Source organism: Cygnus atratus, chromosome 14 (assembly GCF_013377495.2).
Source record: "Cygnus atratus isolate AKBS03 ecotype Queensland, Australia chromosome 14, CAtr_DNAZoo_HiC_assembly, whole genome shotgun sequence".
NCBI classification, from domain to species: Eukaryota; Metazoa; Chordata; class Aves; order Anseriformes; family Anatidae; genus Cygnus; species Cygnus atratus.
This window is the reverse complement of record NC_066375.1, coordinates 19,433,193-19,460,585: the sequence shown is the minus strand read 5'-3', so window position 1 is coordinate 19,460,585 and position 27,393 is coordinate 19,433,193. Positions and strand designations below refer to the sequence as shown.

The 27,393-nt window shown below is 41.1% G+C and overlaps 1 protein-coding gene and 1 long non-coding RNA gene across 3 annotated transcripts in view; one reads left to right on the top strand and one right to left on the bottom strand.

The window, feature by feature from the left end:
- The window catches only part of TTC1 (tetratricopeptide repeat domain 1), a 33,056-nt gene extending 14,952 nt beyond the window's left edge, over nt 1-18,104 (top strand). For both annotated transcript variants that reach the window (XM_035563917.2, XM_050713560.1), the window contains exons 5-8: nt 1,696-1,732; nt 3,456-3,604; nt 9,702-9,756; nt 17,485-18,104. In XM_035563917.2, the coding sequence (XP_035419810.1) occupies nt 1,696-1,732; nt 3,456-3,604; nt 9,702-9,756; nt 17,485-17,618 (375 nt within the window). In that variant the 3' untranslated portion in view covers nt 17,619-18,104. The remainder of the gene's footprint in view (nt 1-1,695; nt 1,733-3,455; nt 3,605-9,701; nt 9,757-17,484) is intronic.
- A 139-nt stretch (nt 18,105-18,243) lies between these two features.
- On the bottom strand, nt 18,244-22,331 carry LOC118256720 (uncharacterized). The gene is made up of 3 exons (XR_004781307.2): nt 22,265-22,331; nt 20,892-20,972; nt 18,244-20,235 (listed from the first exon to the last, which is right to left on the bottom strand). It is a non-coding gene; the product is annotated as an uncharacterized LOC118256720 (long non-coding RNA).
- Nucleotides 22,332-27,393: the final 5,062 nt, after the last annotated feature.

Genomic DNA, 27,393 nt, shown 5'->3' with positions numbered 1-27,393 from the left:
TAAGCACAAAGGAAAGCCAACAATTTAACTTATAAATTGATTTTAAAGAATTACGGATCTCATCTTTACAAATAAGTTGCCGGACTGTCATGTAACAGGAGGAATGAGAGGAGAACCTTTATGCCTGTTTGATCTCCTACAGTCGTATTAGTATACAGCTAGTATGTGTATTTCATACAGCTCACGCATTCTACTAGTTGACCACAACAGGAGCTAGGAGGACCTATCAACAAGCATTCAGTAATATTTCTCTGGCTCACAGGCATTGAGCGTCTAAATAAATTTAGTTGTCTGAGACACTTGTATGGCTTTTCTATCATGCTTATTATCATACTTTCAAAACTGTCTCTTCAGGCTATAAACATGGTGCTAAATTACCTCTTCTTTCTAAATAAATGAAAATAAGAATTGAAGAGAAATTACTCCCTTATTTTTGCTTTGGTTTTTATATTATTATGGAAAAATAGCGTAGTAACTCCTATCCTTATTTTATCTTCCTGCAAAGTGAACTTCCTTGTGGTTTTCCTCCAGTATTGATGCAGATGCAGCTCTGTCTGTAAGTGTACTGTGCAGCCATATTTAGGTGTAAATAAATTCTTGCTCAGCTAGAATTCACTCTTGGGATACTGAATTGAACAGGCAAGGAAAAAATGAAGTTCTGTAATAGCAGATGTTGGAACCTTCCAAATATGAAAGCTGTAACCTGAAAAAGCTCGTCATAATCCAGTTGTTAGCTACGAAACTAATCCAATATTTCCCAAACAAGCACAGGATAATAAAAACTGTGCACAAACTACTGTATCACCTCTATAGATAGTAGAACCTCATGGACCCAAACCTTACACTGAAAATAGATTCACATTTTTAATAACTTCCCCCATTAAGTATTTTTTCTTCTATACTTGCATCACCCATTTGCTTTGCACTACCATAAAAGCTTGTCAGGCATTCTTCTGTGAGGCAGCTTCCGTTTAATGGAGAAGAAAATAGTTCCTGGGGTATAGAAATGCAGGAACTACCCTTATGAATACTACTGTGTCAATCAACAATACAGGCACAGAACAGCCTTTTTCTTTTTTTTTTTTCTTGAAGCCTTTTTAGTTTAGATGAAAACAGGATCTCTGTCTTGGCATTCTTGCTTTTTTTTTCTTTGTATCATTATAAGCAGATTGCCTGACTGTCATCCTCTAACTGTGGTTGTCTGGGCACACTAAAATCTTGTCCCTACCCCTCCTGGCAGTCTCAGCTTCCTCGGCAAGGGACAATGCCTATATTAGCGCTAAAGGCAGTGTCTGCTTTCCAAATGTCTTTGCTCTTACAGACAGGAATTTATCTGGGAGTCCTGGGAACTGTCTATTCCAACCCCTTAATTAATTGACAAATGTAGGAAAGCTGTAGCTCGGTTAAGCCAAGGCCTGCAGATGTGACTCAGCCTTTTGATGGTTGCTTGCTGCCGGCTGTTCAGTGCAGACTGATTAGTGGGGCAGCCGTGCAGTCTGAACACTGGCAGCCTTCAGAGAGAGGAAGCTAATCGCTGTTAAAGGCTTTAAATCAGAAGTAATGGTATGAAAAGCCTTGATTACATGAACATCCCCATTCCTTGGAATGCCAGACAAACCTTTTTGCTTGCAATTGTAAGCAAGCTGTTTCCCAAGAAATATAACATACATATAACAATGTTGTTGTCTGTTCTAGGACAAGACAGAAGCTGCCCTAAGTGACTGCAGCAAAGGTATGACTTTTGTCTCCTGTGCATCACTCTTGTGCCAGATCTTTCATGGATAAATTAAGCCAGTTAGTGCTTTACTACAGAGCTGTAATTTTGGGCATTTTTATATAAAGAATTTATAGAAAGGTTATAGTGAAAGACACCTGAATCTAAAACTATTTATTTTGTAAAATGTCTGTTGAACTTACTGCCTGTAATAATTTACTTTCTGTTCTCCTGTGGCAATAAGACTGCTGTTGGTACTTTTTCCAAAAAAGAAAAAAAAGGAAGTATTTTATGTAAGCTGTTTCCTTATACCTACTATTTCAACCGTACCTGCTATTCCCACCAAATCTTGGTTTAATTTGAGATTCCAAAGAAGTGTGGGGCCTCACAGAATTAAAAGCCCTATCAAGTCCCTTTTATGCAAGGCTCTTGCTTGGTCACAAGGGATTATGCTCTCTTGTTTTTGTCCTGCATAGTTTTATCTTTGCAACTTCTAGTAAAATCATTTCAGCTGTGTATTGCTTTATTACTTCTACCCACTCACCCATGCTCGAATATTTCTTAAACTACACATGACAGCTGGGGAAAAGTGTCCAAATTACCAACCAAAAAACTAATCCAATGGCTGAGTGCCAGTGGTGCTTGTACAGTAAATTTCAGTTTGTACGTTCTAAAAGGAATCTTGAAGGTAACAAAATCTAGCTGACCTCTGTTACGGTTGGGTTTTGCCTTGTTTTGGTGGTGGTGCATTTTGTAAAATACTTCTGGTAGTTTCTTGGTGGCTAAAAGGGAACAGGTCTGTTTTGCTGCAATGAGACTTAAACTAACCATTGCTTGACGCTGCCCAGGGATTTTTTTTTACAAACTGCAATGGAACACTTAGCACACAGCCGAGCAATTCACATTAACCTGCAACTTGCTGATTGTAGTGTTGTCTTTCTCCTTCCGGAATAAATAAACTAGAATATTTACCTAATCTGGGGTTTAGTTGTCCTGAGAACAATTTTTAATGGGTTAGCAATTAAAAAATGGGCAGGTTTTTGTACTTCCTTTTCCTATGATGAAAAATGGATGAAGAAATCCTTGAGAAATTACTATGCTTAGGCTATTGTTAAGTTCAGTATTCAATCCTAACTGAACCAGTAAACATGCTCACAACTGCCAAGGGAATAAGGAGAAGAAAAGATCTAATTCAGTGTGAATGCCTCAGTGGTGATTTGTAGAGCTGGTATAACCTTTTGTGGCTTCCCAACACAATCTTAACTGTTTGATTTTTAGAGATATTCAGAAGAACACCAATAGTTGTTCTGGAGTTTGTCTCAACTTGCACTGAGATAAGCAAGGAAATGCTTGGTCTCCCTACTACATATATCTTTAGCTACATTTAACTTTAGGTGTAATCTGATAATATAGACTTATTATATATGCAAAAACTGAAAAATGTTATGGATTCTTGTTTCTGAAGTGCCACATGATTTCTAATGCACAAATAGAGCTTACTTCTATATAGTGATATTTCATTTAATGTCTATGATCTACGGTCAATTGCATTAGACCTTTATAGGTGGGTGTAAAGGGTGCCTCTCTAAATTATGATTTATCTCTTAAACTGTGACTCTGATTCTAAGCTGCATTATAAAACATCTATTAACATTAAGACTTTAATACAGGCTTAAGAATTCATTTCAGGGGGTATAGAAATGTTTGAAGTAAAATACTGTGTTTTGTTCTTGTTTTCCAGCAGTGGAATTAGATCCTAACTATATTAGAGCTTTGCTGAGGAGAGCAGAACTATATGAAAAAACAGAAAAACTAGATGAAGCTCTGGAGGATTATAAAGCAGTCCTAGAAAAAGACCCATCAGTTCATCAGGCCAGAGAAGCTTGCATGGTAAGCCTTTTTAGTGTACTTTGGTACAACTTTAAAACAAGGTCTTTCTTTTCCTAGTCTAAATATTCAACGCTGTTTATGCAAGCTGCTTCATATACAGTGGTGATAACTTTGAGTCTAAAAGTGTACTGTGTACTGTTTTTTTCCTCTGGCTATACATAAGAAAGATTACACGAAATGCCACGACTTCAACGACAAGGCTCAGGTCCCTGAAGCACGGTCCTCTTTTAACCTTTATAAAATGAGTGGAAGTAAACATATGTTCTGTAAGCATATAACTACATCTTTACCTGTTGAATAACCTACCCCATGTCCCCCACAATACATGTGTGCATGCGCGGTCACCTCCCACACAATTTATCAATGAATATATTACGGTTCTTCTAGTTTGATTCTCTACCACGAATATCTTGGAACTGTTTAAATGCATTAACTTTTTTCAAACGAAGTTATTTCAATACATGCATTTTCAAATACAGCATTCTGATAAATTTCTACTAAACATTGAAATTTTGCTTGAGATTTTTAATTGTACTTATACATGCACCAGAAAAGGTTGTTTAGGTCAGAACATGTACAGTGCTGACTGTGTTAGTGAGTCACTGCTGCATTTTAGTAGCCATCACTTAAGTAAGGATCTGCAATTTGGAAATTAGAATACAAGTACCCCATAATACGGTTCTTGCTAGCTATTTAATTAGTGGGAGTCAATTTTTCTTTTTGTAGAATTATTTTTCTGATTAGTGAATTTGTAGTTGAATGCCTTTATGGCATAATTATAAAATAGATACTTTTTGATGACTTAAGAGAATGGTGGAGATAAGATCTGTCTGTAGCTGTCTGAATTATGTGACTGAAGTCTGCTATTAATTTTCAAAAACTTAGTCTTTCACGTGAAGAAGGTGGCACTTCGTAGTTGCAAACAGCATTCTTTTCTGATTAAATTACTTTTTTGTTCCCAAACACGAGAGTTCTGCAGCTTAGTGCTGTGCTCCAGTGTCTGTTTTCAATCAACATTACAAATGCTTCTGTATTAAAGGCTTCTTGAAGAAACATTGTCATATCTCTGGAAGTATATTTTTAAAAATGCTTTAAAGTTACCTTGGACTTTTGTTCATCCAAGCTGCCATATACTAAGGTAAATCTCTAGAATGTCTTGAAATTCTAGTCTATCATGTAAATAATCCCTACTCAGTGGGGATTTAAAGTTATTGCTGCAGCCTGCTCATTTGAGGTTTCAAATAATTTTGTGTAAAATACAAGCAGGAAGGGATTTTTCTAGTGATACTTAGTATGTTAATGCTTGGTGTGGAAAACAGCTGTGAATTTGACAAGTTCAAAGGGTCTTTCTGCAAGAGTTGGTATAGCAAGAAGGGCAATTTGTTTGTATAGCAAGAAGGGCAATTTGTTTTTGTGCGCAAAGCTCTCTGTATACACTGCTTGCTATTCTTAATTTTGAAAAGAGGTTATGAAGGCTGTGTTGAAATGTGGTAGGTATGCAGCTAGACAGCATGTGGTTTCGGAGGAACGTGCTAATGGAAGGTAGCTGCTATCAAGCGTACAGTAGCGGTCATTTTATGTCAAAGTGGGAGCCTCAGGTCACGGTGGGTGAATGGCTCGCAAGCACCAGAGAGCCTGGAAAGAGCTGACCATCTTCTGCAGTATAAACAACCGAACTATCTTTTACTTCTCTTTTAAGATAAATGGATGCAATTTTAAAACATAATGCACAATTGAGCGCTCAAATCCATATGACAGTACTTGACTTCTAATAGCTTGTTAAATTTTCAGAGGGCATCATTATTTTAAGTTCAGCTTCACATCAGTGAACATGCAACCTATTCTGCCCCCTAAAATTAAAATAAAGTTAAAAAAAAAAATTACAAAATTATCTCTAAAACCACTTTCTGGTGTTAATGCAGAAATATATTTGCAAGGTTTATTTAATTATTTTAATTTCCATGTGGGTAAATTATTAGTAGTGATTTGTTTTATTTTTTTAATTCCTCTCCCCCTCGTCCCCCCCTACTATGGTGTTGTACTGACACATTAGAAACTGCTTTAATAGCATATTAGACAAGAAGGCTTGCCTGAAATTACTTCCTTTGGGACTGGATCAATTGCACTTAGGGCAGAAAAATATTCTGCTTAACTGTGTAACTCTTGTTAGTGTTAAGGGTAAGAACAGATAAACCCATGAACTGCCAGCTGCTTTAAAAGCTGTCCAGTCGCTTTCCTTGTGTTAGCGCTGGTACAAGTTCATGACGGACCCTACATGGATAGCTGGTTATTTTTCTACATATAACATGCCAGAAGGAAAACCATCTATCTACAAGGAAAGAAAAGCCAGCAACCAATAACCCCCAGAGTGAATAGGTTTGTATCGCCATGGCTTTCTGCTGTCAGATGCAGACTCAGATCTACTGCAATTACTAGTGAGAAGGAAAGAAGATGTGGTCAAGGCAGTGCAGGAATTGGGGCCATCACTTCTGGCAGCACCCAGTGACAAGGTCAGCTTACCGTACTGTGAAACAACCCCCTGATGCTTGTTGCATGCACGGCAATGGTTTAATAAATGACGAGCTTGTCAAACATCATTACTGCATGGACAGTGAATGCGATGCATCCATCATAGTCTAGAAAAGATTATTTGTGTTGGCCTCATTTATAGTCTCCTAGCTGAGACTGTGGCTTATTTGATCCAGGAATTCAGCCAAGGAGTCTGCTGACCTTTCTAAAGGAAGCGACGGGATTTAGTTTTTGTAGCTTGTAGCCTTTTAGCATTAGCCTAGATCCAAAAAGAGGCCTAGTGTAATCTAGTCAGTTATTTGGTAAAGTAGCCTTTGGTGCATTTCAGCAGCTCTCCATACAAAGAGTGACTGTGAAGATCAGACAACTTGTTATGAACCACCAGTCAGGACTCCACAGATTAAGACTTGGGAACACTGTTAGTAGTTGGTTCAAAGTGTGAAGAATTTGAAATACTTATTTTGGCTGATCGGAACCCCCTAAAAGTATAGGTACCGTCTCTTATATCTCTTGCAAAACCACAATCTTCCTTCAGTGTGTTTGCCTCTAATAATCTCATAAAAGTGCCAGCGCTCAGTTACCACTGGAGATTCCTTCTAGGAAAGGATCATAAAAAATGCTGCTGTTCTTTCTGGCCATCTTTCAGGAATGTTTTAGAATGATCAGTACTTCTTAATTTTTGTAGCTAGGAAGTACAAACGTTGACTGTTACACATGCCTTTTGCTCCTTGACCTCCTTTTACTAGGCAGAGAGTTTAGGCTCACATGTGGTGCAGAACACTTTGTACAAAACGCCCTCAATTTATGCTGCAGTGGGATGTAGGGCATTCTGTTCTGAGTTGATCCCGTTCTTTGTCAAGTTTCAGGGTAGAAGCAGTCTTTTGAGATTGAGGCTTAAATCTCACCTCTTGAAAATTTGTTAATGAAATACTGACAAAACTAGTCCTACACTTTTAAAAATATCCATAATATCTAAATTTTATAACAAAAAACAATTCCAGACTCCACGTATGTAGTTAGCGTATCTGTAATACACAGGGGGACTAAGAGGCTCTGCTTTGTTGTAATGTAAATTGCAGTGCTCTTTGCAGAAATAGCGCAGCACTTCTGTGCCCCCACTGGTAATGAAAATGATGCATCAAGAGAATCTGCAAATTAGCCTCATTCACTGTTGGAGCCAATCTTTCTTCTCCCCATATGTAGAAAATATTTCACATGCTGCTTTAGGGAATGGCATAATCTTATTAAATGATGTTTATAAAAAAGAACTAAATACACAGTAGTTCTTTGATTCTTGATTTGTTAGCTGCTCTAAAATTTCAGTACTGTTTGTATTTCAGGAGTACAGCGCTAGTGTTTTGATTTTAAAGCTCCCTGTTACACACTTCAGTTACTTGTGACATCCTCAATGTCAAATTAAACAGTTGGATATTATAGCGTTTTGTGGTCAAAACCCTATTGATCCTTTCCTGGAAAGTGTTTAATTATGTGGTATCAATCTTTAGGTTTTGTTTTTAGCAGGTGCATAACAGTGTTGGGTGAATTTTAGCTTCAGCACAGTTTCTGAGGGACTGGCAGACCAGATAAACTTATTTACCAAAAGAAGCTGTACTTTGAGATATTTATCGTAGACACCAAATAAATAGCTGTTTATGGATACCTTTCTGTAGATACATAGCCTTGCAGGTATGTTTCTGGTGTGAGAAATGCTGAGTCTGTGGACTAGGACTATTCAGACCGACAAAACATGGAACATGTATTCCAGATCAAGTTATTTGTGTCTTTATTTCCTGCTAAAGCATGATCTCCAAATGTGAGAGAGACTCTGTGTATATCAAATTGATCCAAGACTTAGCAAATGTCACAGCCACAGTGCAAACTGAATTTGGGGCCAGGGGATATCCACACATTTTCATGCAGGCAGCTTGGGTCCAGATCTGCACCCAACTTAATAACTCCCTCTGGGTCAGCAGGAGTGAGATGAGGTCTGACTGGGCTAATTAGATCTGGCTCACTGGTGATACTGGGCCTGGTCTGGTTTCAGACTTCTCCATCCGTGTGTATGTGCATTGCACTCCTTAGTGTTCACTTTTCAGTTTTTATGGGGTATACCACCTCTATTCCCCATCAGTGTAGAAAATGAATGTATTTACCTGTGTTCATCAGTGTATATACTGCTTTGAACAAGAATAGTCAGACAGTCTTGGCAGCACATGTTATTTTTGTTTTTTTTCCTTCCAGAGGAGAACACCTTATTTCTCTGTAGCAATGATATCAGAACGACAAACCCGTGATGCTCTGTGAAGACTTGAGCTATAAAATACAGGAAGGAACAAGATTAGGAAATTAAATTCTTTAACTATGTTCAGAAGTCAATTATCACAAGTGAGATGTATAAGGAGTGAATTGCACACCTGTTACCATGGTTTGCGACCGTAATTAATTTACTGATAGTACCATTACAGCAAGTCTGTCTTATCTGCAGTGACCTCCACGAGAAGAGACAGCATAGTTATGCATGTAACTGCATTCTGACCTGCCAGGATTGTATAGTAATAAGTATGGTATAAAAAGTTGAAATAGTTGCTTCTGAAAATATGAAAAAGAGGTATAAAAAGTAACGTTTCATTCACAATATATTTTGTTTTAATATATTTAACTTATGAACAGTAAATACATAAACGATGCAATGGTAAACTTAGTTGTAGTAAATATAAAATTATAATTCTAAATGGTGATTACAATCATTGAGTAAAACACTGGTACTGTATAAAAATGGAAGATGAGTCACAGTTGGTTTAGGTATAAATGGGGATCTCAAATCATAGGAATGCCTAGAATACTGTGCAGTTCTGTAATGCTCATTAGAACCATGAGAAGCTTTTATCTATGATGGTGCACAGATCTTAACTTCCTCAGTTTTGAGGAGAAAAAAAAAAAAACTGTTCCTTGGACTAGTACCTTGCTCAGGATGAACTTGTTGGGAGTTCCCTACCCATTTGTAATACTCTCTCCTCATTAGAAGCATGCCAACATTGCATAATAAAGTGCTGCTTATTAAACTACATACTGAAATTCAGTGATCTTCTGATAAAATATTTGTATGTAGATCTTCATGTTTTCATTGTGGATTCACCTGAAGTGGCATGCCAGTGAGAGCAGACGTCATAGATGTTATTCTGTGTTTGATTAATTCCTCTGACCTCTCTTAAATTATATTTAATGTGTGCGGCAGAGGAAATAGGGCTAAAACATATATTAATTATAAATCTCTTAAATTCAGTAACTTTTAAAATACTAGGCAAACAGATCAGATTTGTTTTTCAGTAGTAAAAATTCATGCCTGTGTGAAACTTGCACTTGCAAGTTATGACTTGCTGCTTATGTGAATTGATGTCACAGAATGAATGACAGGTTTCCAAAATAAGATAAGTGTTGGTTTGACATAAGGATTTTTTTAAAGCTGTAAACTGTATATCCTTGGTACGTGTATGAAAATTACATAAGTTTAAACTACAGTGTTATTGAAAGCGTGGATCTGATTCCAGTTTTTTCTTCCTCTCCACAGCGATTACCTAGACAAATTGAAGAACGGAATGAAAAATTAAAGAAAGAAATGTTAGGTAAGTAGCATGTACATGTAACTTGCATAATAATCATTGTAGTCTACTAGGAAAATAAAAATTTGTGACTAGAATCTCTAATACAAAATTTAAAGAAGGTAAGTCTTAAAGGAAATAATTGTGTTAAACAAAATTCACGATTTCTTTCTAGTTCTCCATTGCTTAGTTCTACTTACAGTAAGTTCTAGCCAAATAATTTTCCCCTACAGAAAAGGCTATTAGTTAAATTTAAAGACAAAAATACTCAAGACCTTCTAAAACAACATGTAAAAGCAGGGGGAAATGGTTTGAAACAGACCAACCGCTCTGTCCTTTCTTTCTGAAAGTAAACGTTTAAAGGATGCATTCCCATGAATGGGTTAAAACAGGTTTTTCACTAAACCGTACATTTAAAAAAAAGTCAACCAGCTGTAATAACTGAGCATGTTTGATCTTGTGTCTGAAGAAATAAATTTGGTTCTTTTTGTAGCATTTTCCACCTATAGACCTCCAAGTCTTCATGTTTATCCTGGTTTATATACAGTGTTTCAGCTTTGTTTGTGTTAAGGCTGGATTAGGCCTACCCTAGTGTTACAGACAGGCCTCTGGCCTTGCTGAGATAAAAGTGGATTTCCTAACTACATAGCTCATTATATTTTGACTCTTACAATTTATACTAAACGATACTGTTGACTGAACTTCTTTGTGGAAAAGAGAATGTGATTAATATAAGCCATTTGAATGTGTGGGCCTCCAGCATTGTGTTGTGTGGTATTGCTTGGATAGCACCATAACTGGACTGCTCTATTTCAGAAGAGTAACTACTTCAGTAAAATTGCCCAAGCATGATTGGTTTTCATGTGTAATACTAATTTGCATAAAGCACTTCCTAGCATAACTCACAGAGTTTTAATTAAACCAATAATTTTAGGGTGACCCCCTTCCCCCCCCCCCCGCCAAAAAAAAAGACTGCTGCCAACACTGTCTATTGCCTCCTAGTTAAAAAGATGTGTTAAGTTCTTATAGGTTCAAAACAGTGCAGAAGCTACTCTGACAGTCTGGTGCTTTTTAAAATGAGTTTCTATTTTTACATCATTTTTTCATTTGTGCTGTTTAGAAAATCCACACAAAAGAGCAAGGACAAATGACAGTGTAAGATAAAAAAGAGAAACTGTCTATACCTGACCTGTTTCAGAAACGGCTGTCAACAGTTACGTGTTCACTCATTCTAGGTGTAACAAGTAGATGAAATGCATTTTTAAGATGAGTAGGCTTTGTGAGTTTGGGATAGTGTTTTGTTATTCTGTGGAGAATCAGGTTAAACTCAGTTTGTCTTGCATACAATAGCATTAATTCCTAAAATACTTGGGAAGAAGAGACTCTTTCAAGAGCTTCTGCTGTAGTTGATATTTTCCTTTAATATTTGCTTCTTGCTGTGCAGGGAGTCTGGTTTGCTCTTGTTTTGTATCTGACTTGACCTATTAAATTTAAATAAAGCTGCAGTAAGGCTTTTTAGAGCTGCTGTGCATCACATTTTGTTTCTACCATTGTGCTTAGATGAAGTTATAAATAAATAAGGTTAAGTGTGGTAGTGGTATAAATGAAAGAAAAATGCAGAAAACCTTCAGAAGGATCATGACTATTTGTAGGACAGGGGGATGGTTTTCAACAGAGTAGTAAGAAAACAGCTTCTGAAGAATTCTCCCTTTGTACCATCCTTAACGATGTTTGAAGGGCCTAACAAATCTGAAGGGCCTGCACTGACACAGTAAATCCAGCATTACAAACTGTCATTGCAAACCTAATTCTATATTGGTAATTTTTGTCTAGATTTCAGACTAGATGTGAAATTACTTAAGTGTTAATCCAGTAGCAGTTAGGATTTGAGAACTGGACTGGCCTTTTGGGAACCAGTTCAGGCTGTGTATATTGGGATCCTAGAGATGGGAATCCCTTCTCGGTGATGTTAAATATGCGAAAGGGGATGTTCTGATGTTTACTGGTGTAAACAGCCAGGAAAATCCCACTAAGAGTGGGTTTGTATAGCATATAACCCTATTTTCACTGACAAACTCTGTGTGACAGGATTCACATAGATTGTCACTTTTTTTATAATTACATGGTGTAATTTGGGCATTTATTCTTGGCACTGGTTGTGATCATCAGTGTGTCATAAATTGGGGATATTTTTCTGTAATACATTCTCTTAACAGAAAACTTGAAATTAAATTTTGAATATGTGCAAGAACGAGACTCACTCTTTTATTTGTTATTAAATGCCCTATATCTTGTATTTAACAGAGGCAGCAGTGATGTCATGGATCTACTGATGCAGGCCTGGGAAGGAGATACTTCTCAGGGTTTTCAAAGTGCTGCTGCTCTATGTGAGGTTAAATAAAAACCCGACAACTGAAAAAGGGTTGGGGAGGCTAAGTGGGAGGTCTAGGAGTATAAGATGACAAACTTGATGCAGCATGGTGGTTAAGGCATTTCTTTGGATTCTTCTTGTTGCATTTGTTTTAAGGTGCTTCAACTATTTTTCGAGAACTTCATTAATGCTCTTTGCCTGTTGAGTACTGTCAGAACAGACAATTGCTTGCTGTAATCCATTAGGGGATTATTGGTTAAACAGTAGCAGGTGCACAAGGATTCATTCACCTGCTTGCTCACAGGAGAGCCAGCTGTGGTGTCCAGGTTTTACCCCAGATTTTGTGATTTCCAGGAGCAAGTCAGATCATCCAAATAGTTCCAGGGTCGGCCTGGTCCAGGAGCACTTGCACTAAAGTTAAATTAATAATTGACAACATATTCGAGAAAGAATGTCACACTTCATCATGCTTTGGCTTCTTTTGAAGTTTGAATATTGCCTTGAATTCCTGTTTTAGTCAGTGAATCAGTCAGTAACATTGTTTTTTCCTAGGTCTTTATTCTTTCAACTGAAAGGAAGCACTTGTACACCTACCCAGCTGAGTAATGCTCTGAAAACTGGAGCTGTGTATAAACTAAAATACACACACACACACACACACACACATATATATATATATATATACTAAAAAAAAATGGAGTGTATCTTCCTCCTTCCCCAAGTGTTTCCTGTTTTCCAGTGCTATGGCTCATTACCACGTAGTTTGTCAGAAGCTGAAACTACTTCACAAGCGATTATATGTAAATAAATCAGGGTACACATCCTTGGCTGGATCTTCTTTTCCAGTCTAGCTAGCTATGAATTCTTGCGTGTAAATGGTAGCACATGTGATTAATGAAATTGTTGTTGTTAGAAAAAGCATGGTTTACTGCCTAGTTCACTAGGTAAAGCAAAAGCTGCTTGCACAAGCAAAGCAAGGAATCCGTTCACCACTTCCAGTCAGCAGGCAGGTGCTCAGCCACTGCTGGGAAAGCAGGGCTCAGCATGCGTAATGGTTTTTTTGGGAAGACAAATGCCATCAATCCCAATGTCTCCCCTTCCTCCGTCTTTATTCCAGCTTTTATTGCTGAGCATGATGTGAAATTCCTGTGGTGTGGAATATCCCTCTGGGCAGCCTGGGCCAGCTGTCCTGGTCCTGTCCCATCCCAGCTTCCTTGCGCACCCCCAGCCTCCTTGCTGGCGCACGAGGAGCTGAAAAGCCCTTGGCTCTGTGTAACATGGCTCTGCGACAACTAAAACATTGGTGTGTTCTCAGTATTTCCATCAAAAATCCAAAACACAGCATCGTGTGAGCCTCTACAAAGAAAATTAACTATTCTAGCCAAAACCTAGACTAGATGATCTCTAAAGGTGTCCCTACCAACCCAAGCTGTTCTGCAGTTCTTTCCCTTTATGCTTTCATAACATGAGCATCCTCTGTTTCAGTCACTGCCCAGGATTAGAACACATACTAACCCTTTCCTGTGTTGTTTTTTTAATTTCTCTTCAGATTTTAAAACAAAAGATCTCTAGCTGTTTGTGGAACAAGCTAGTCTTGTTTAGACTGAAATTAGTGTGATAACTAGGACCAGCACCTTTGGGGAGAGGGTGTGAGGTGAGAGGAAGCTTGGACCTGTTTCAGCAAAGTTTAACAGCTTGTGATCTGTGATGGTGATGCAATTTTCTGCATAGCTGTAGGAAAGCCAAGTATATTGGATATAAAAAATTGGGATGGAACATGCCAATCTGTGTAACCCATTTCATACAAATAATGCATCAAACCTGATCAGCTTTCAGCTTAAGTCATAAAATGAGTGAGTTCCAGACAATAATGTACCTGTGATTAATGGAAAGGCCTATCAGAGCACATCACCTGGACTTTTTGATCAATAAGAGCTTTTTGCAGCTACTTAAGGTTAGTGAAAATGTTTATTAGGCTTAATGCCTGAAAAATGAGTTTCTTCTTTGATACTGAAGGGTATAGTGTATTTGACACTAAGCTGCTGAAGCCCAGTACTGTGTGTAGGGAGAACATGAGGTCACTTAAATAGTTCAAACCAGAACTGATATGCAATTACTTTGGGTTCAGTCCTTCCCTTATTAGTTACGGAAGGGAAGATGACTTGTCGTGATTCTTTCAATTACTTCAGAAATGTTGGTAATGCAAAAAGTTATACGAAGATGAGACCTTCCCACAGAACTTATTTTAAATATATGGCTTTTCAGCTTCCAAACAACACATTAACACTAGGAACTATATTCAAAGAATTGCCAGGAAGACTCAACAGCAGTCAATTCTGGCTGTTACATCAGGAATAAATAGTGAGAAATCTTTTGTGCATCTGCCTTTTGCAATAGGACATTAAATTTCAGTTTAGGTGACTCACAGACTTCTGAGCCCTAAATTGACTTTTACTAGTTAGTTTTCCTGTAACCTCTGAATATTGTTTTGCTGAATAAATTTGACATGCTGGAGTTCCAGGTGAGAAGTAGATGTATGCTCTTTAAAACCACAAAGAACAAGGTCTATGGAAATAGTGTCTCAGGAGAGAGTGACCCTGCTCCAGGACAAGTGAGTGTTCAACTGCTGAGAACTCTTTGCAGCTGAGTCACAGCTCCACAGGCTTTTTTGTCTCCCACAAGCACAGTCTCTCTTTTAAGAGAACTTGTCTTTGGAGGAAAGGGGAGGTTCGACTTAACTACAGATCTAAATTTCGGGATGAAAGGAGAGTGGGGGAGGAGGAAATGGTGCTTTTCTACAATGATGGGTTTATGTGCTTCAAGCAGCAGGAACAATGCTTGGGGCTTGAGTTCCCGGAAAAGGCAAGGCTTTCTTCTGCTTTATTAACAATTCAATAAATGTGTCTGCACCAAAAGGCATTGCAGTATGTGGGTTTAAGTGATAGGCTGGTGACCTCTAACTGTATTGTTTAATACTCAGTCACAGCTTGCGTGAGACAAAGAATAAAGGATTAAATATATCATATAATCTTTAGCTTCTCCCAAAGAACTGGCCTGGCTACAAGTAAGAATGCCAAGGCGGTTGTTCTGTGTTTATTGGCTCTGGTATGACCGGAAAAGAGCCATCATACTCACTCCAATTAGAAAAGGCCTTTCAGTGTTTCCTGAAACACACAAACTTGTCTGCCTGCTCCTGAGCCAGCTGCAATGCTGGGATAACTTGTAAACTGTTTACAACTGGCTGTAGGAATGCCAGACTATGCCAAATTCTTCCACCAGTAGACAAAGACACATCTCACCCCAAAACATGGAGCTAAGCAATGACCAAGTGTTTGTCTAAAAGTACAATAGCAACTATTCATCCCCATCCTAGAGATGCTATGAACATCTGTAGAGCTTTATAACCAAAGTGCATTTAGGATGCAGTGTAGAATTATGAACTTGACTTAGAAATTTATACCAAACAGTGTAGCAATAAATAAATAAACAGTAGAAGGAAGCTAATCCTAGCTGAGCCACCCACTGGAGTAACCTTGGCCAGATCACTCAGTCACCTCATCTGTTAGGCCAAACAGGAGAAAAAAATCAAATTGAAGAAATTGCCCCACCAACTAGCTGCTTTTGTAGACCAAGGTTGCTTTTTATTTTTTTTCCCTGTATAGGGCCACAGAATTTCCAGTTTGACTCACAAAGACCAATCTTGCTTTAAAATAGTTACACAAATATCTGAAAGATACCCAGTTGTGAACCAACACCTTGATGCAAAAGCTTAATTACATTGGCATGCTTGGGAGTACTGTAGTAACAATAACTGTTAGTTTCTTTATGCAGGATTGAGTTGTTCCTTAAATTAAGATGTTTGCGTTTTCCCCTGGTTTGTTTCTTTTTGTATTTTCTGTGAACGTACTCAGAAAAAGTTCCCCCTGCCCCCTGTTCAGTTTTGCAGATGTCGTTAAAAAACAGTCTATTTTGGTTTATTGGGGTGGTGATTAACCTGACTTGAACAGTTGCCAAATAGCATGCCCCTTATCTCTTACATCCACTGGGTAAGTTGAGACTGATAGAGTTTCAGTTCTGAGCACAGTCACAGGGCTGCAGCATCATGCAAGGCAAATGACTTGATCCATTTGTACCACGTAAATGCTGTTCGTCTCTTTGCAAAGGACTTGTGTAGGGCTTGGCTTCTTACATTCCTGTATTTGTTCATCATTCCTGCAAAAGTAGGCGGCTTTTTAAAAGGTGGTGTGTAGCCTGTGGATGCAAACCTAGGGTAGGCTTCAGCTTGTCAAAACTTCTGATTGTGTTTTGGGAAGTTAGTCTACTATTGTGCATTGAAGCCAAGAGGAAAATAATGTTCTTAGTGGGGAACCAACCGTCTTTCTCCTTTGTCTTATTATGCCAGGGATCAGCTAGCTTGTGTTTAGCCAACATAAAGTTGCTACCTCTGCTTTTTGTTTGATTTTATGCATTTTATCTATTTGCTTTATTTATTCTACAATCTATATAATTATTTTTTAATGCTGTCCTTTGGTTGTCCTTCTTTTACAGGTGGTAGCAAGACTCATTTTCTAGAGTCAGAAACCTTGTGTAGTATATATTAATCAAGCCCTTAGATTTTATTAACTATCATACTGTCTATATATTTATCACTGCTAATTAAATATTGGGTGCTTAGAACTCCTTCCAGTGATAAGTTAGCTACAGAGAGCTGTAGTTGTGAAGGTGAGTTCATGATAATACATCAGATGACACCCTGCCAAGTTTTTGCAAGCGAAAGAGTTATAAAGTTGTATGCTTCAAAGGGAACTGCTTAGCTTGCAGGTACAGGCACATTTGTATGGATTGATTTCTTTTAATGTTCTTCATATCAATGTACACATTTAGAAAGGGATCCGTAGCAATTACACGTGAGCAGAGTTTGAGCTTTGGTTTTCTCTGTTTCTTCTGGTAGTCTAGGAAACTGGGCAGTTACAACATACTTGAATGTTTTTAGAACTGTAGCTGCACCAAAAGTGGCACGAACTGAAAAACTTGTGTTAGAAAACTGAGCATTGGCAGCTATCAAAATTATATCCAAGTGTAAGTACAGGGGAGACCAGCCCTCTTCTGTGAGCTGTTCAACTCTCCTTAGTTAGGACATTACGACCTGAGGAAATAAAGAACTTCTGGACAGCTGTAACCCCCAAAACTGACATCATAACTGCCCCCCCCTTTTTTTTTTAGTTTATGTAAGAGCCTAAGTATTCAACTAACTGGAGACATTTCCACAGCATTTACCTTAAGTTAGTAGATAAACTAACAGAGCTGGACTGTGTATTTGGGCATAATTCAGTGGGAGTTTTCCCTCTGCTTACTACTCACATATTTCTTTTTCATTGTAGGCAAACTGAAAGATCTTGGGAATTTGGTTCTCCGCCCCTTTGGCCTGTCAACAGAAAATTTCCAGATAAAACAAGATTCATCAACTGGTTCATATTCCATCAATTTTGTTCAAAATCCAAACAACAATAGATAACGTGAATTCATTCTAGTTCTGCTGGCTTTCAGGCTTTGTGACCGTGTGCTTGCACGTACCACTAAAAGGAATCAGCAGACATTCTTCACGCTATCCAAGTGAAGATAGACTCGAGCATTTTCATTTCCCTGCTTGTAAAATTATTTACAACGTGGATGTACAGAAAGTAATTTGACTTCTTAGTGATAACTATGTCCAGTGTGTGATTTTTCAGTTGCAGTTTTTGGCATGTCCAACAGTCAGGTTCATTATTTTGGCCCATTCAATGCTGGCAACAACATTCTAGCAAGTAATTCAGCTGAATCAAAATGCCTGTGCACCTGTGGCCAAGAACAAAGTCTAACAGTGTCTTGGGGGATTAATGCAGCTAGCAGAAGCACTTCTCCATGCTCAGCAGGTGGATATGACTGACAGCATGCATAGAACCAAGCTGACCTCTTCTGTGGAATATTTTTTCTTTGTAATAAAGGCTTGGTATTTCTGTTGGTTTGCATTGTGAAGTTCTTGCTTTGTATGATTCCTTCCCATGGGGGTAGTATTGTTAAAAATGCTTATAAATAGCATACTTGCAAGACATAATTTTGAGCCATTTGAGTTTTTTTCTCTTGCTTATAGCAGCATCAGAGACTACCCTTACCTCAGAGTTTGTTTACTTTTTATTTATTTTGAAGATGACAATTTTGAAGATGACATGGACATTACGTGCCAATATATATACACCTTGTAACAGTACCCTAAAGTTAATGAAATTTGCTTGTCTGAGATTCATTACAGCTATTCATAGTGGCCAACAAGTGATATTACAGTTGATTGCAAAAGATTCTTGTAGACTTTGAGAACTTTGAAGCATCTGTAGATAGATAGATGCATAAGAAGAAATACATATACATGTGGGTGGTTTTTCAAGGGTTTTCAGGTTTTGAAGGGGTGTCTTTTATTTACTACTTACTGTTTTTTATATCAATGCTGAAATGTTTACATTGCAGGCATTTTTCAGTTGTCTCCATGCAGCTTTCAGTACATGATTTAAATAATTAGTGGTAGCTGTCTGATAGCTATTAGTCATCATCTTACATTTCAAGAAGTGTTTTTTTGGGTCCTTAAGGACTGAAATTGTAGTAGTTGCGTGTCTTGAGCTCCAGTCTTTACACTGATAGGCCTGAAAGGAATAGTCTCTCAAGATAAGGTTTCTTGGTGCTTTTCTTCCATTTTGACAGTGCATGCTTAAAGGTGTGGGGTGGTGGTGTTTTTTTTAATTGTTGTTTAACTATATCCTGATGCATTTTTAGTTTTGACTTTGTTAACTGTTTATAAACCATTTCATGTCTGCAAGGAGTATGTATTACATCTGTGGGAAATAAAATGTCATCATTGTCAAAAGAAGAAAAGACCTAATTCACAGTGAGGCCTATGCTGCCTTTAACATCTTCTGCATAATTAAAATGTCACTTAACTAAACAAAAAGAGCCTCTAGGATTTCCATGTGCTTAAACTGTAACTATGTCTTGTTTTACTGGAGTACTATTCCAATCATGCAAGGCTCAGTTGTCTTTGCTAAAATTGGGCAGACTGGTAGGTGTGTAAAGGGGAGGTTTTAAAGAAAGATTTTGCTCCTGGGAGCAGCCACAAGGTAGCAGGAGCTGGAGAGGTGTTTGCCAGCCAGATGCTCGGTGTGTTGCGCTCCGGTATCAAGGGAGAGGGGCTGAGCTTACCTGGGCTATGAGGGAATGTGCTGGGAGAGGTGTGCTCACACCTAGAGTGTCTGCAGGTCCAGAGTGGCTCATTAGCTGGCTTATTGCTGGCAGCTGTAAAACCATGCTGCTCTCAGAACTGAGCTCTTCAGGCTCAGGGAAGGTTTATTAGCTTGGACAGAATGTTGGGACTAATGTAAATCTTGCTAATTTTTCCTGAAACCTGGAGTACCATGGAGCAGAGGTGTCCAAGCTCCAAAGGAGCCCTGGGCAGAGGCAGTGCTGGGCTGGCTGGAACTCAGAAGCTCAGCTTGAGCCCAGACTGAGGAGCCACTGGGGAACATGAATTGTGCTTCACCAGAGCTCCCAGTTGAGCACACATCAGGTAGAGATGTCAGTACTTGCTGTTACAGGCTCCACATTGAAAAAGCGGCTGGCCCTGGAAGCAGTATGGTCTGGCTGGAGCTGGAGCAAGGCTCCACTGCTGAGCTTCACTAGGTAACGCCTGAAAGGTGGGGAAAGGAGCGCATCTAGGGTTTTGTCTGGTTTAGCAACATCAGCAGTAGTCCTGCATCACTGCATGAGGCAGCTTAGGTCTGGACTCTGGGTTTCACTCACCTGCAATATATGTGCTCTTAGACCACACATAAAGGGAACCATGTGGAAGCTACTGTGGATACTGTATGTTTGTATCCTTTACTACCAATTAATGGCTACCTTTACTCAGCCTGTGTGTGTTTACCTATTATTTACCAGTGTATGGCTATTGTGCAAAGTTACAGGCAGTGACTTAGCAAGCTGCTGCTTTGTCTTACAAAGGAGTTTGGTGACAAATATTCTTCCTTCCATTCTGATCTGGCTTCACATCTTTGAAGGCCTGGAGGGCTGCAAATATGCCTTCTTGGGGGGAGGCTGGTTCAATTATTCTGGAAAATAAAAGCACAACAAAACTTTTGATATTTCTACCTGCTGCACAAGCACCTAAAAAAGGTGTGCAACTTCCCTGCTGAATGCCTGCTGTGTACCTCCAGTTTCCAACTGAAAGGAAGAACAAATGAAGCTGAAGGATTGCAGTTGATTTGCTTTTCATACTCGTGTTTGTAATTTAATTGCACTGTGTGAAAGAGGCAGCTTAATGTCACTGGAAATTGCACGCACCGTTACAGAGGACTCAAATCTATAGGTCATATGTACTCAAAGTGCCACTCTAAGGCTAGAATAGAAACCTCTGGACCATATTATCTGACATTACAGCAAGTTTTCCTCTAGGTAAAACTCCAATTAATTGCCTAATGGAAGCCCTTTTGCATTGTCCAAATCCTAAACAGCTGCTTTTTTTTTTTTTTTGCTTTTTATTTTTAAAGGGATTTTTTTTATGTCTAAATTGGTCATCACAGCTGCCAAGAGAACGGTAATTGGTACTTCCTCCTGTTGTAATTGGCCACAAATCCACTGCATTGCCAGGGTGTTTTGAGGCGCATGCATTGGGTTTACAACCTCTAATAGGAAAAAATGTTTTATGAAACAATCTTTTAAACATAAATGCGCTAAACCAACAACTTCCCTTGCTTCCAATACTCACCTTGTGTTTTCAAGAAACATTCCTTTTTTCCACTTGGCATTGTCTGTCCTCGGCTCCCAGCCTTTGTTCCTTCTTATTCCTCTGCAAAAATAAATGCTTTTAGTACCTGGCATTTTCTCCCTGTGCATGTTTGCATAGTAATGAGGGGGCCTGCTGGTCTTCTCTGTGAGCTGAAGAGACAGGGCTTCAAGTCTCTCCCTACAAAGAATTTTCTCCAGGCTTTCCATAATGCTTGTGTCTCAGACCTTCATCTTTTTTTGACATTGAAGAAAGGACATCAGAACCAATGCTGAGATTTGTCCCCCTTCTGCTCTATATGTTCTTGCTCATTTCTTCCTTGTTTAAGTGCTCAAACACTGTGAGTTCTTTTGGCAACAGCTGTGCCAAGTTTTAGACCTCTCCTAAGCCTTTTCTGAGCTAACTGGTTCCTGAGACACAGAACCCCTTTCCTGCAGCTGCGGGCAAGTTTTCCTTGCTTGTGTTACTGCAGCTAAACACCGAATTAAGTCATGTTTTCTTTGGTAGGCCTGGCTTACTGAAAAATACAAGTTGTTTTGTATGATTTCCTACCACGCTGTTGCTTACCAACATTTTCAGGAGTGACTTTTGGTTTGCCTCTCAGTCACAGACAAAAGAGTTGACTAGTAGAAGGCCTGGCAGGATCTCATGGGAAGCATCCCAAGTTGAAGGACAGTGGAAATTTTTTTGAGATTAAGATCCTTAATCTAAGTGTGCATCATTTATTTAATATTGTGGATGTTTATCTGTAAATATTACACACATTGTTGAGTGCAATGCCAGGTAGTGCATCTCTGTAATTAAATTCACTAAGCCTGGTTCAATGACAAGATCTATTTTTGATGGACTAACTCTATACTGTAGCCACCAACTTCCAGGACGCGGATTTTTGTCTCTAGACATCATAATATGGTCCAAAGTAACATATCCAGGATGTCATGTTTCAGAAAATAACTTCAGAAAACTGAGTGTCCAGTCTGTCTCCATCACTTCAGCTTTTCATTACAAGGGCACTCAAAAAGTAGCTCATCCATTTTGTGGTGGGGCCGTTAGCACCATTTCCTGAGCTTTACAAGCACATCCAGTGATATGTGCTCAGTAGCCTCTTTAGTCCATGGTATCTAAAGGTGCCACTGCTTCTTCATTTCTATCCTTTCAATACCAAGTAATACCAAGTAATTGCCAGTTTAGTCATTACGGTACGTTACCATATGCTACAGCTTGTATCTTTTTTTGTCTTCATTTGTGAGACTGTGCCAACTTTCTTATTGTACAGGAATATGAGGAGTAAGTGCTCTCTGATAATTCAATGCAGGTTATTTACATTAAATTTAGGATTATATCACTTCTGTTACCTCTACTTTTTCGCGTGTGATGGGAGTGGGATACCCAAGAGAGCTGTCTTCACCCTCTTTTTCTCTACCACCACTCAGTCCAGCTCCTGCATCAGACCTGGACACAGAGAAAGTTAACAGGGTGGGTGTTTGGGTTAGCACAAATTAAAACCTAAGTTACTTAAAACCCAGACAGTCCAGGCCACAAGCGGGTGAGCTGCCCCAGCAGAGCTTGCACGCTACACTCGGCCCACTCGAGCTGACCTTCCCTCTGAGGGAGCTCTCTGTACCCTGAATCCAAGACGTGCAGTGACGTATGGCTGTTTCCAAAGCCTGTCTTCACTTACTCAATCACTGAGGTTTTACAGCTTCACAGGATGTCCCAGAAGCTGTTCTCCCTCCGGTGTTCAGCACCAGCAGCAGACACTTGCTGGGTCTCTGTAACCCCCCAGCCTTGTAGCTGTAGCTGGCATTTCGACGCTTGCACCAAGGCACACCGCAGGCACAAGTGGTGGCAGACATGCAAGGCTTCCAGAATCAGTGGTTCAGAAAGCTCTAGGCTGTATATTACAGGTTCCTGAGAAAGCAAAGGCTCTTACTTACTCCCCAGAAGAAGCCTTGTCTAACAGTCTCCTCAGCAAAGGGCAGCCAGCCAAACAGCCACCAAGGAGGTCTCCACAAACCTCGTCAAAATCCTGTTTGTTTTTAAAGCCCTTTGCCGTGGCGTACCGCAGCGGGGCGTGGGGCACCCCCAAGTTCTCATCCTGACACCTCTTGTCACGTACCCTGGTGAGCAAACCCAAGGGAAGGCACCGCTGCCAAGCCACCCGAGAAACAAAACCGCTGCTCGCGTGTCCCTGGGCTGCCCACGCTCAGGGCTCAAACCCCGCTGGGCTCCCTCACTGAGGCCGCCCCCAGAGCCTCTCCGGCAGCGTGCCACGTCCATGCCTCGCTCCTCCTCCGGCTCGCAGGCCCACTGGCTGTGTCATTGCCCTTGTGGCAGAGCTGCTCACTGTGACCGTGCTGCTCAAAGCAGGGGAGCCCGGCCAGCTGCAAGTCAGAAGTGCCCAGCAAAGCCGCCTCCACCATTTTCCCCCGGTAAAAGGATAAAAGCAGGGCCACGAGCTCAGCTCAGCTTGCACAGCACCCTCAGGGGGCATAAAACCTCGGTACCCTGCCCAGAAGCTCAGCCGGATCTGTGGGGGGTGCGGTGCTTCTGGGAGAGGCTGCTTGGCCCAAAGCGTGTTTTTTCCAGCTGATTTTGGGTTCTGACCATGAGAGGTGTATGTGCTAGGGGTGTCCTCTAGCAGCAGAGGCTCTGGGTAGCCTGATTGTCAGAGAGACAGCCCACACAGGAAATTGTCAGGCTCTCAGCTGCTGTGGCATTCAGCCAGAGCCATCACAGCCTACCCTGACAGACAGAGCAAAGTCCTTTATAGCTGCAATGCCCTAAAACAGCCGAAAGCCATTAACCATGTTTTTCTGACCCTGCATGTTCAGTGGTTAATCCTCCCAGCTGGGGCCTTCACCGTTTGCAGCTCCAGCTCCAGCCCAGAGGCAGGCAGGATTCCCTGTATCTGCCCGCTTCCCAGCGGCTGGCCCTCAAGAAGGCCTTTTCCAAGGCCACCTTCCCGACACGGACACAGCAGAAAGAAAAGAGGTTTGCCTTCCCTAACTCAAGCCAGACACACACTGCGGGGCAGGTGGCTTTCTGTTCTGTTTCTCATTCCTGAATGTGAACCCAGCCCGTCCCCCAGGCACAGCGGTGCGGGAGGCATCGCTGAACAACAGCCCTGCTGCCAGCTGACGTCTTGGTGAGGTGAGATGTTAGCGAGAGGGGAAGTGGTATTATCCAGCCTGGTCGGTGGATTTGAGCCTGGCTGCTGGAATAGCTTCCTGAACATATTCCTGGAGCAGTGATGGCAAGTACCAAGTGATAAAACGGGCCCCTGGGGAGGCAGCAGAGCTCTGCTGGGCTATTTGCATCCACGCGCCGCTCCCGACAATTGCATCTTTCTTTATCTTGGTGAGACTGACACATTTCCATTAGCTCATTTGGCTGCAGTATTCCATCTTGGGGCATTTTTCTATCTGAGAAAGGAGCTGAGAATTGCAACATCTGGGAACCTGCAGAAAGAGGAGGCCGGGAGCGTGGGCACTTCGCTGCGTTCAGCCAAGGGCCTGCCCCTGCCCTTTAGGCGACAGCTCTCCGACCCAAGGTACCTGTGTCCCCCACATCAAACACAGCAGAGGCAATGATACTTGCAGCCAGCAGCAAGTTTACTAAGCCAAGACGCAACCGAAAGCTCTGATATAATTTCACTGTATGAATGGAAAGATGATGTACGTACATTAGTCCCTGTCCTCACGGCTTTGAAAAGGCAAACAGAGCAAACAGTGACTCACAAGAGGGTTAGCCTTCTCTGTCTGTACAGAGGAAGTATTTCTGGGATCTCATCTTTAGCACAGTCCAATATTCCTCCTTTTGCACTCCGGAGCCCCAACCCCTTTCTCTGATGGCTCAGAGTACTTCGAGTGAGCCCTCAAGCAGGCACAGCCTTGGTTTAATATTTAATGACCAAGATGACCACATTTGGAAGTTCCAGTCCCTAAGCTTTTAAGACTTGGAGCTCTTAGCTGAAAAATCTGGATTTCAAAGTTAGAACTACCTCTCCTTGGCTTTGAATACTTGCCCAAAATTCAGAACAGCCCAAAAGTTGATACACCGGTCACAGCCTGCCCAGCCCTGAGCGCCCAACAAGCGAATAGACACAAAGACCACACAAACACCCAAGGGAAAAACCTGAGCAGAACCATAGAAACAGACTGCAGGATGCAAACAAAAAACAGCCAGCACTGTATGAACCGGGAAATAACCTGAGCTTTTTTCTAATGCCATCCAGTAGGTGCTGAGCCTTGCCACACTCTGCCTTTCCCAGGCAGTGCCTCCACGCAGCCTTTCCTGCACAAAGAGGGAGAACAACACATCCACTTCCAACGACTTGAGCGAGGACAAGAGAACAAGAGAAAAATGGTGACAGCGAGGGGCAGTTGGTACCAAAGCCACGTTCAGGCGGGCTGGTTCCCAGCCCTGCAGTTGCTCAGAGGGCCACGCAACGCTGCTGCATCATCCTGCTGAGGCTCCTGGCATGCTCGTTAGCATTTGGCAGCTGGAGCATCGCTGCGCCATCAACTGAGCCACAGGACGAGCTCCCTTACAGCACCGTTCGCATCTCTACTGTGCTGCGAGTGCTCCCTGCAAGGCACTACCACCCCGACCTCGTGCAGCAGAGAAGCATTCCAACCTCCTTGCACTCCCAACTTTCTAGGAATTGCAAAAGCAGCAAAATGACTTGACCCTGCAAATCTCACCAGCCCCTTACACTCCTAATAGCCTTGGAGGATGCTGTCCATCAGGGAAATGAGCCCAGCCCATCACCGGGGAGCACAAAGGTAACACAGGAGAAGCCCCGTGTGTGATTTCCTTAACTACAGATGAGGCTTCGGGCAGGTAACTGGCTTCCCTCTCGCTGGGCTCCTCACCACATAATGCTTAAAAATAACATGTATGTGACAGTGTCTGAGTTGACTACATCATCTCTCTGTTAGTGATCTATCTGATTTCCTAAAGAAGTCTTCCCATCGGTCTCACCCTAAAAGAAATCTTATTTCTGTGTGTCAATCCCTCATGTTTCAGCTGGCAAGTCATCGCCAACCCTCCTGCACCAGAAGCTGCATTAAGCAGCTGCTACCTGCACTTTTGCCCTCATTAAGTATCACCCTTTTGATGCTTCAGGGAAGCAGTAAACATTATTACTGAGCGGGATTGTGTGGGACTGGCTTCGCTGCTGAAGGTTGGCTTACTTTTATACTTTCATCACCAAACCGCTGGAGTGAAGATTAATCAATGGGGTAATTGCAGAACTCTGAAAGCTGTATGGCTAACCTCTCCTGTGGGTTTCACAGTCTTGCAGCAAATCCAGCAGGCTCCCACAGCGAGACGCTACCAACACAATGTCACAAAGGAAAAGCCATTAGTGAGCAATTACATTTCAGCAGGATTTCCCCTCTCCACCGAGCCCTAATGATAACCAATTCAAGAGGAACTGCTGCAAGAATGAATGAATAATGAGAGAAAGAGGATGGGAGTTCCTGTAGTCCGGACAGAATAAGAAATCACCCTGTGCAGGCAAAGAAAAACGTATGCTGGAGCTCTGTTCCAAGCGACAGACAGACGTGGAGACTTGCTCACAGTTACAGGAGGAACCAACTGATTTCAAAAGCATCACAGAGGTCCTGGGCCAAGGTCAGAGTTGCTACAGACAGCATACGTGCATGTGCTCACTCCACTCCAAAGCTGAATCAATTCTGGGAAAGACTTCACTGCTGACAACAGGTCACTGCAATGAAATGCCTGACTTACAGGAGGGTTAATACCTCTGTCTTGCCCTCTAGTTCCAGGCATACTGTGCATCAAAAGAAAATTAATACTACCTTGAAATAAGAACTTCCTTGAAATCAAATTTACCTGAGCAACTTTTTTGTTTGTTTGTTTTTACCTAGGTGCTCAATTACAACTAGGATATCTTTTCTTCACAGTAATAAAAATACAAGCGGGAAAAAATCTATATACATGCTATCTTATACACACATCATAACCTCCTACAGATTCTGCCACCTGAAGAAGTGTCTTCCAACCTGCCCTTCTCTGACCACAGTGCCAGAGGCGCAGAGCCCCGTTTCACAAGGCAGCTGGTACAGCACAACCTGCTCCCCTCCTTTAGGGCACCACGATGAGACAATGCAACTCAGCACAAGGCATTTCCTCCCCAGACGGAGAAACACCCTGTTACACTTACCTGCGATGGACAACTTGTCTGAAACTGTTAGCGCTGCGAGTGAAAAATGGTCAAAGGAGAGGCGAGCAGGCGGGGCGCAGGTGTTCAGAGGCCAAGCACGTCCTGTGCTCCTGCTGCGTTGTGCCTCGCTGCAGCTGTGATGGCACGGCCCTCGTGTGCTTCTGGGGAGATTAGCTCTGCACAGCGGGGCCAGGGAAGCCCTGAGCTCACCCCCAGCTCTGCAGCTCGCTCGGCACCCACCGACTGCGCTGGAAGCACGGCCGAAGTGGCAGCAGCCTCTGAGCAGGACCT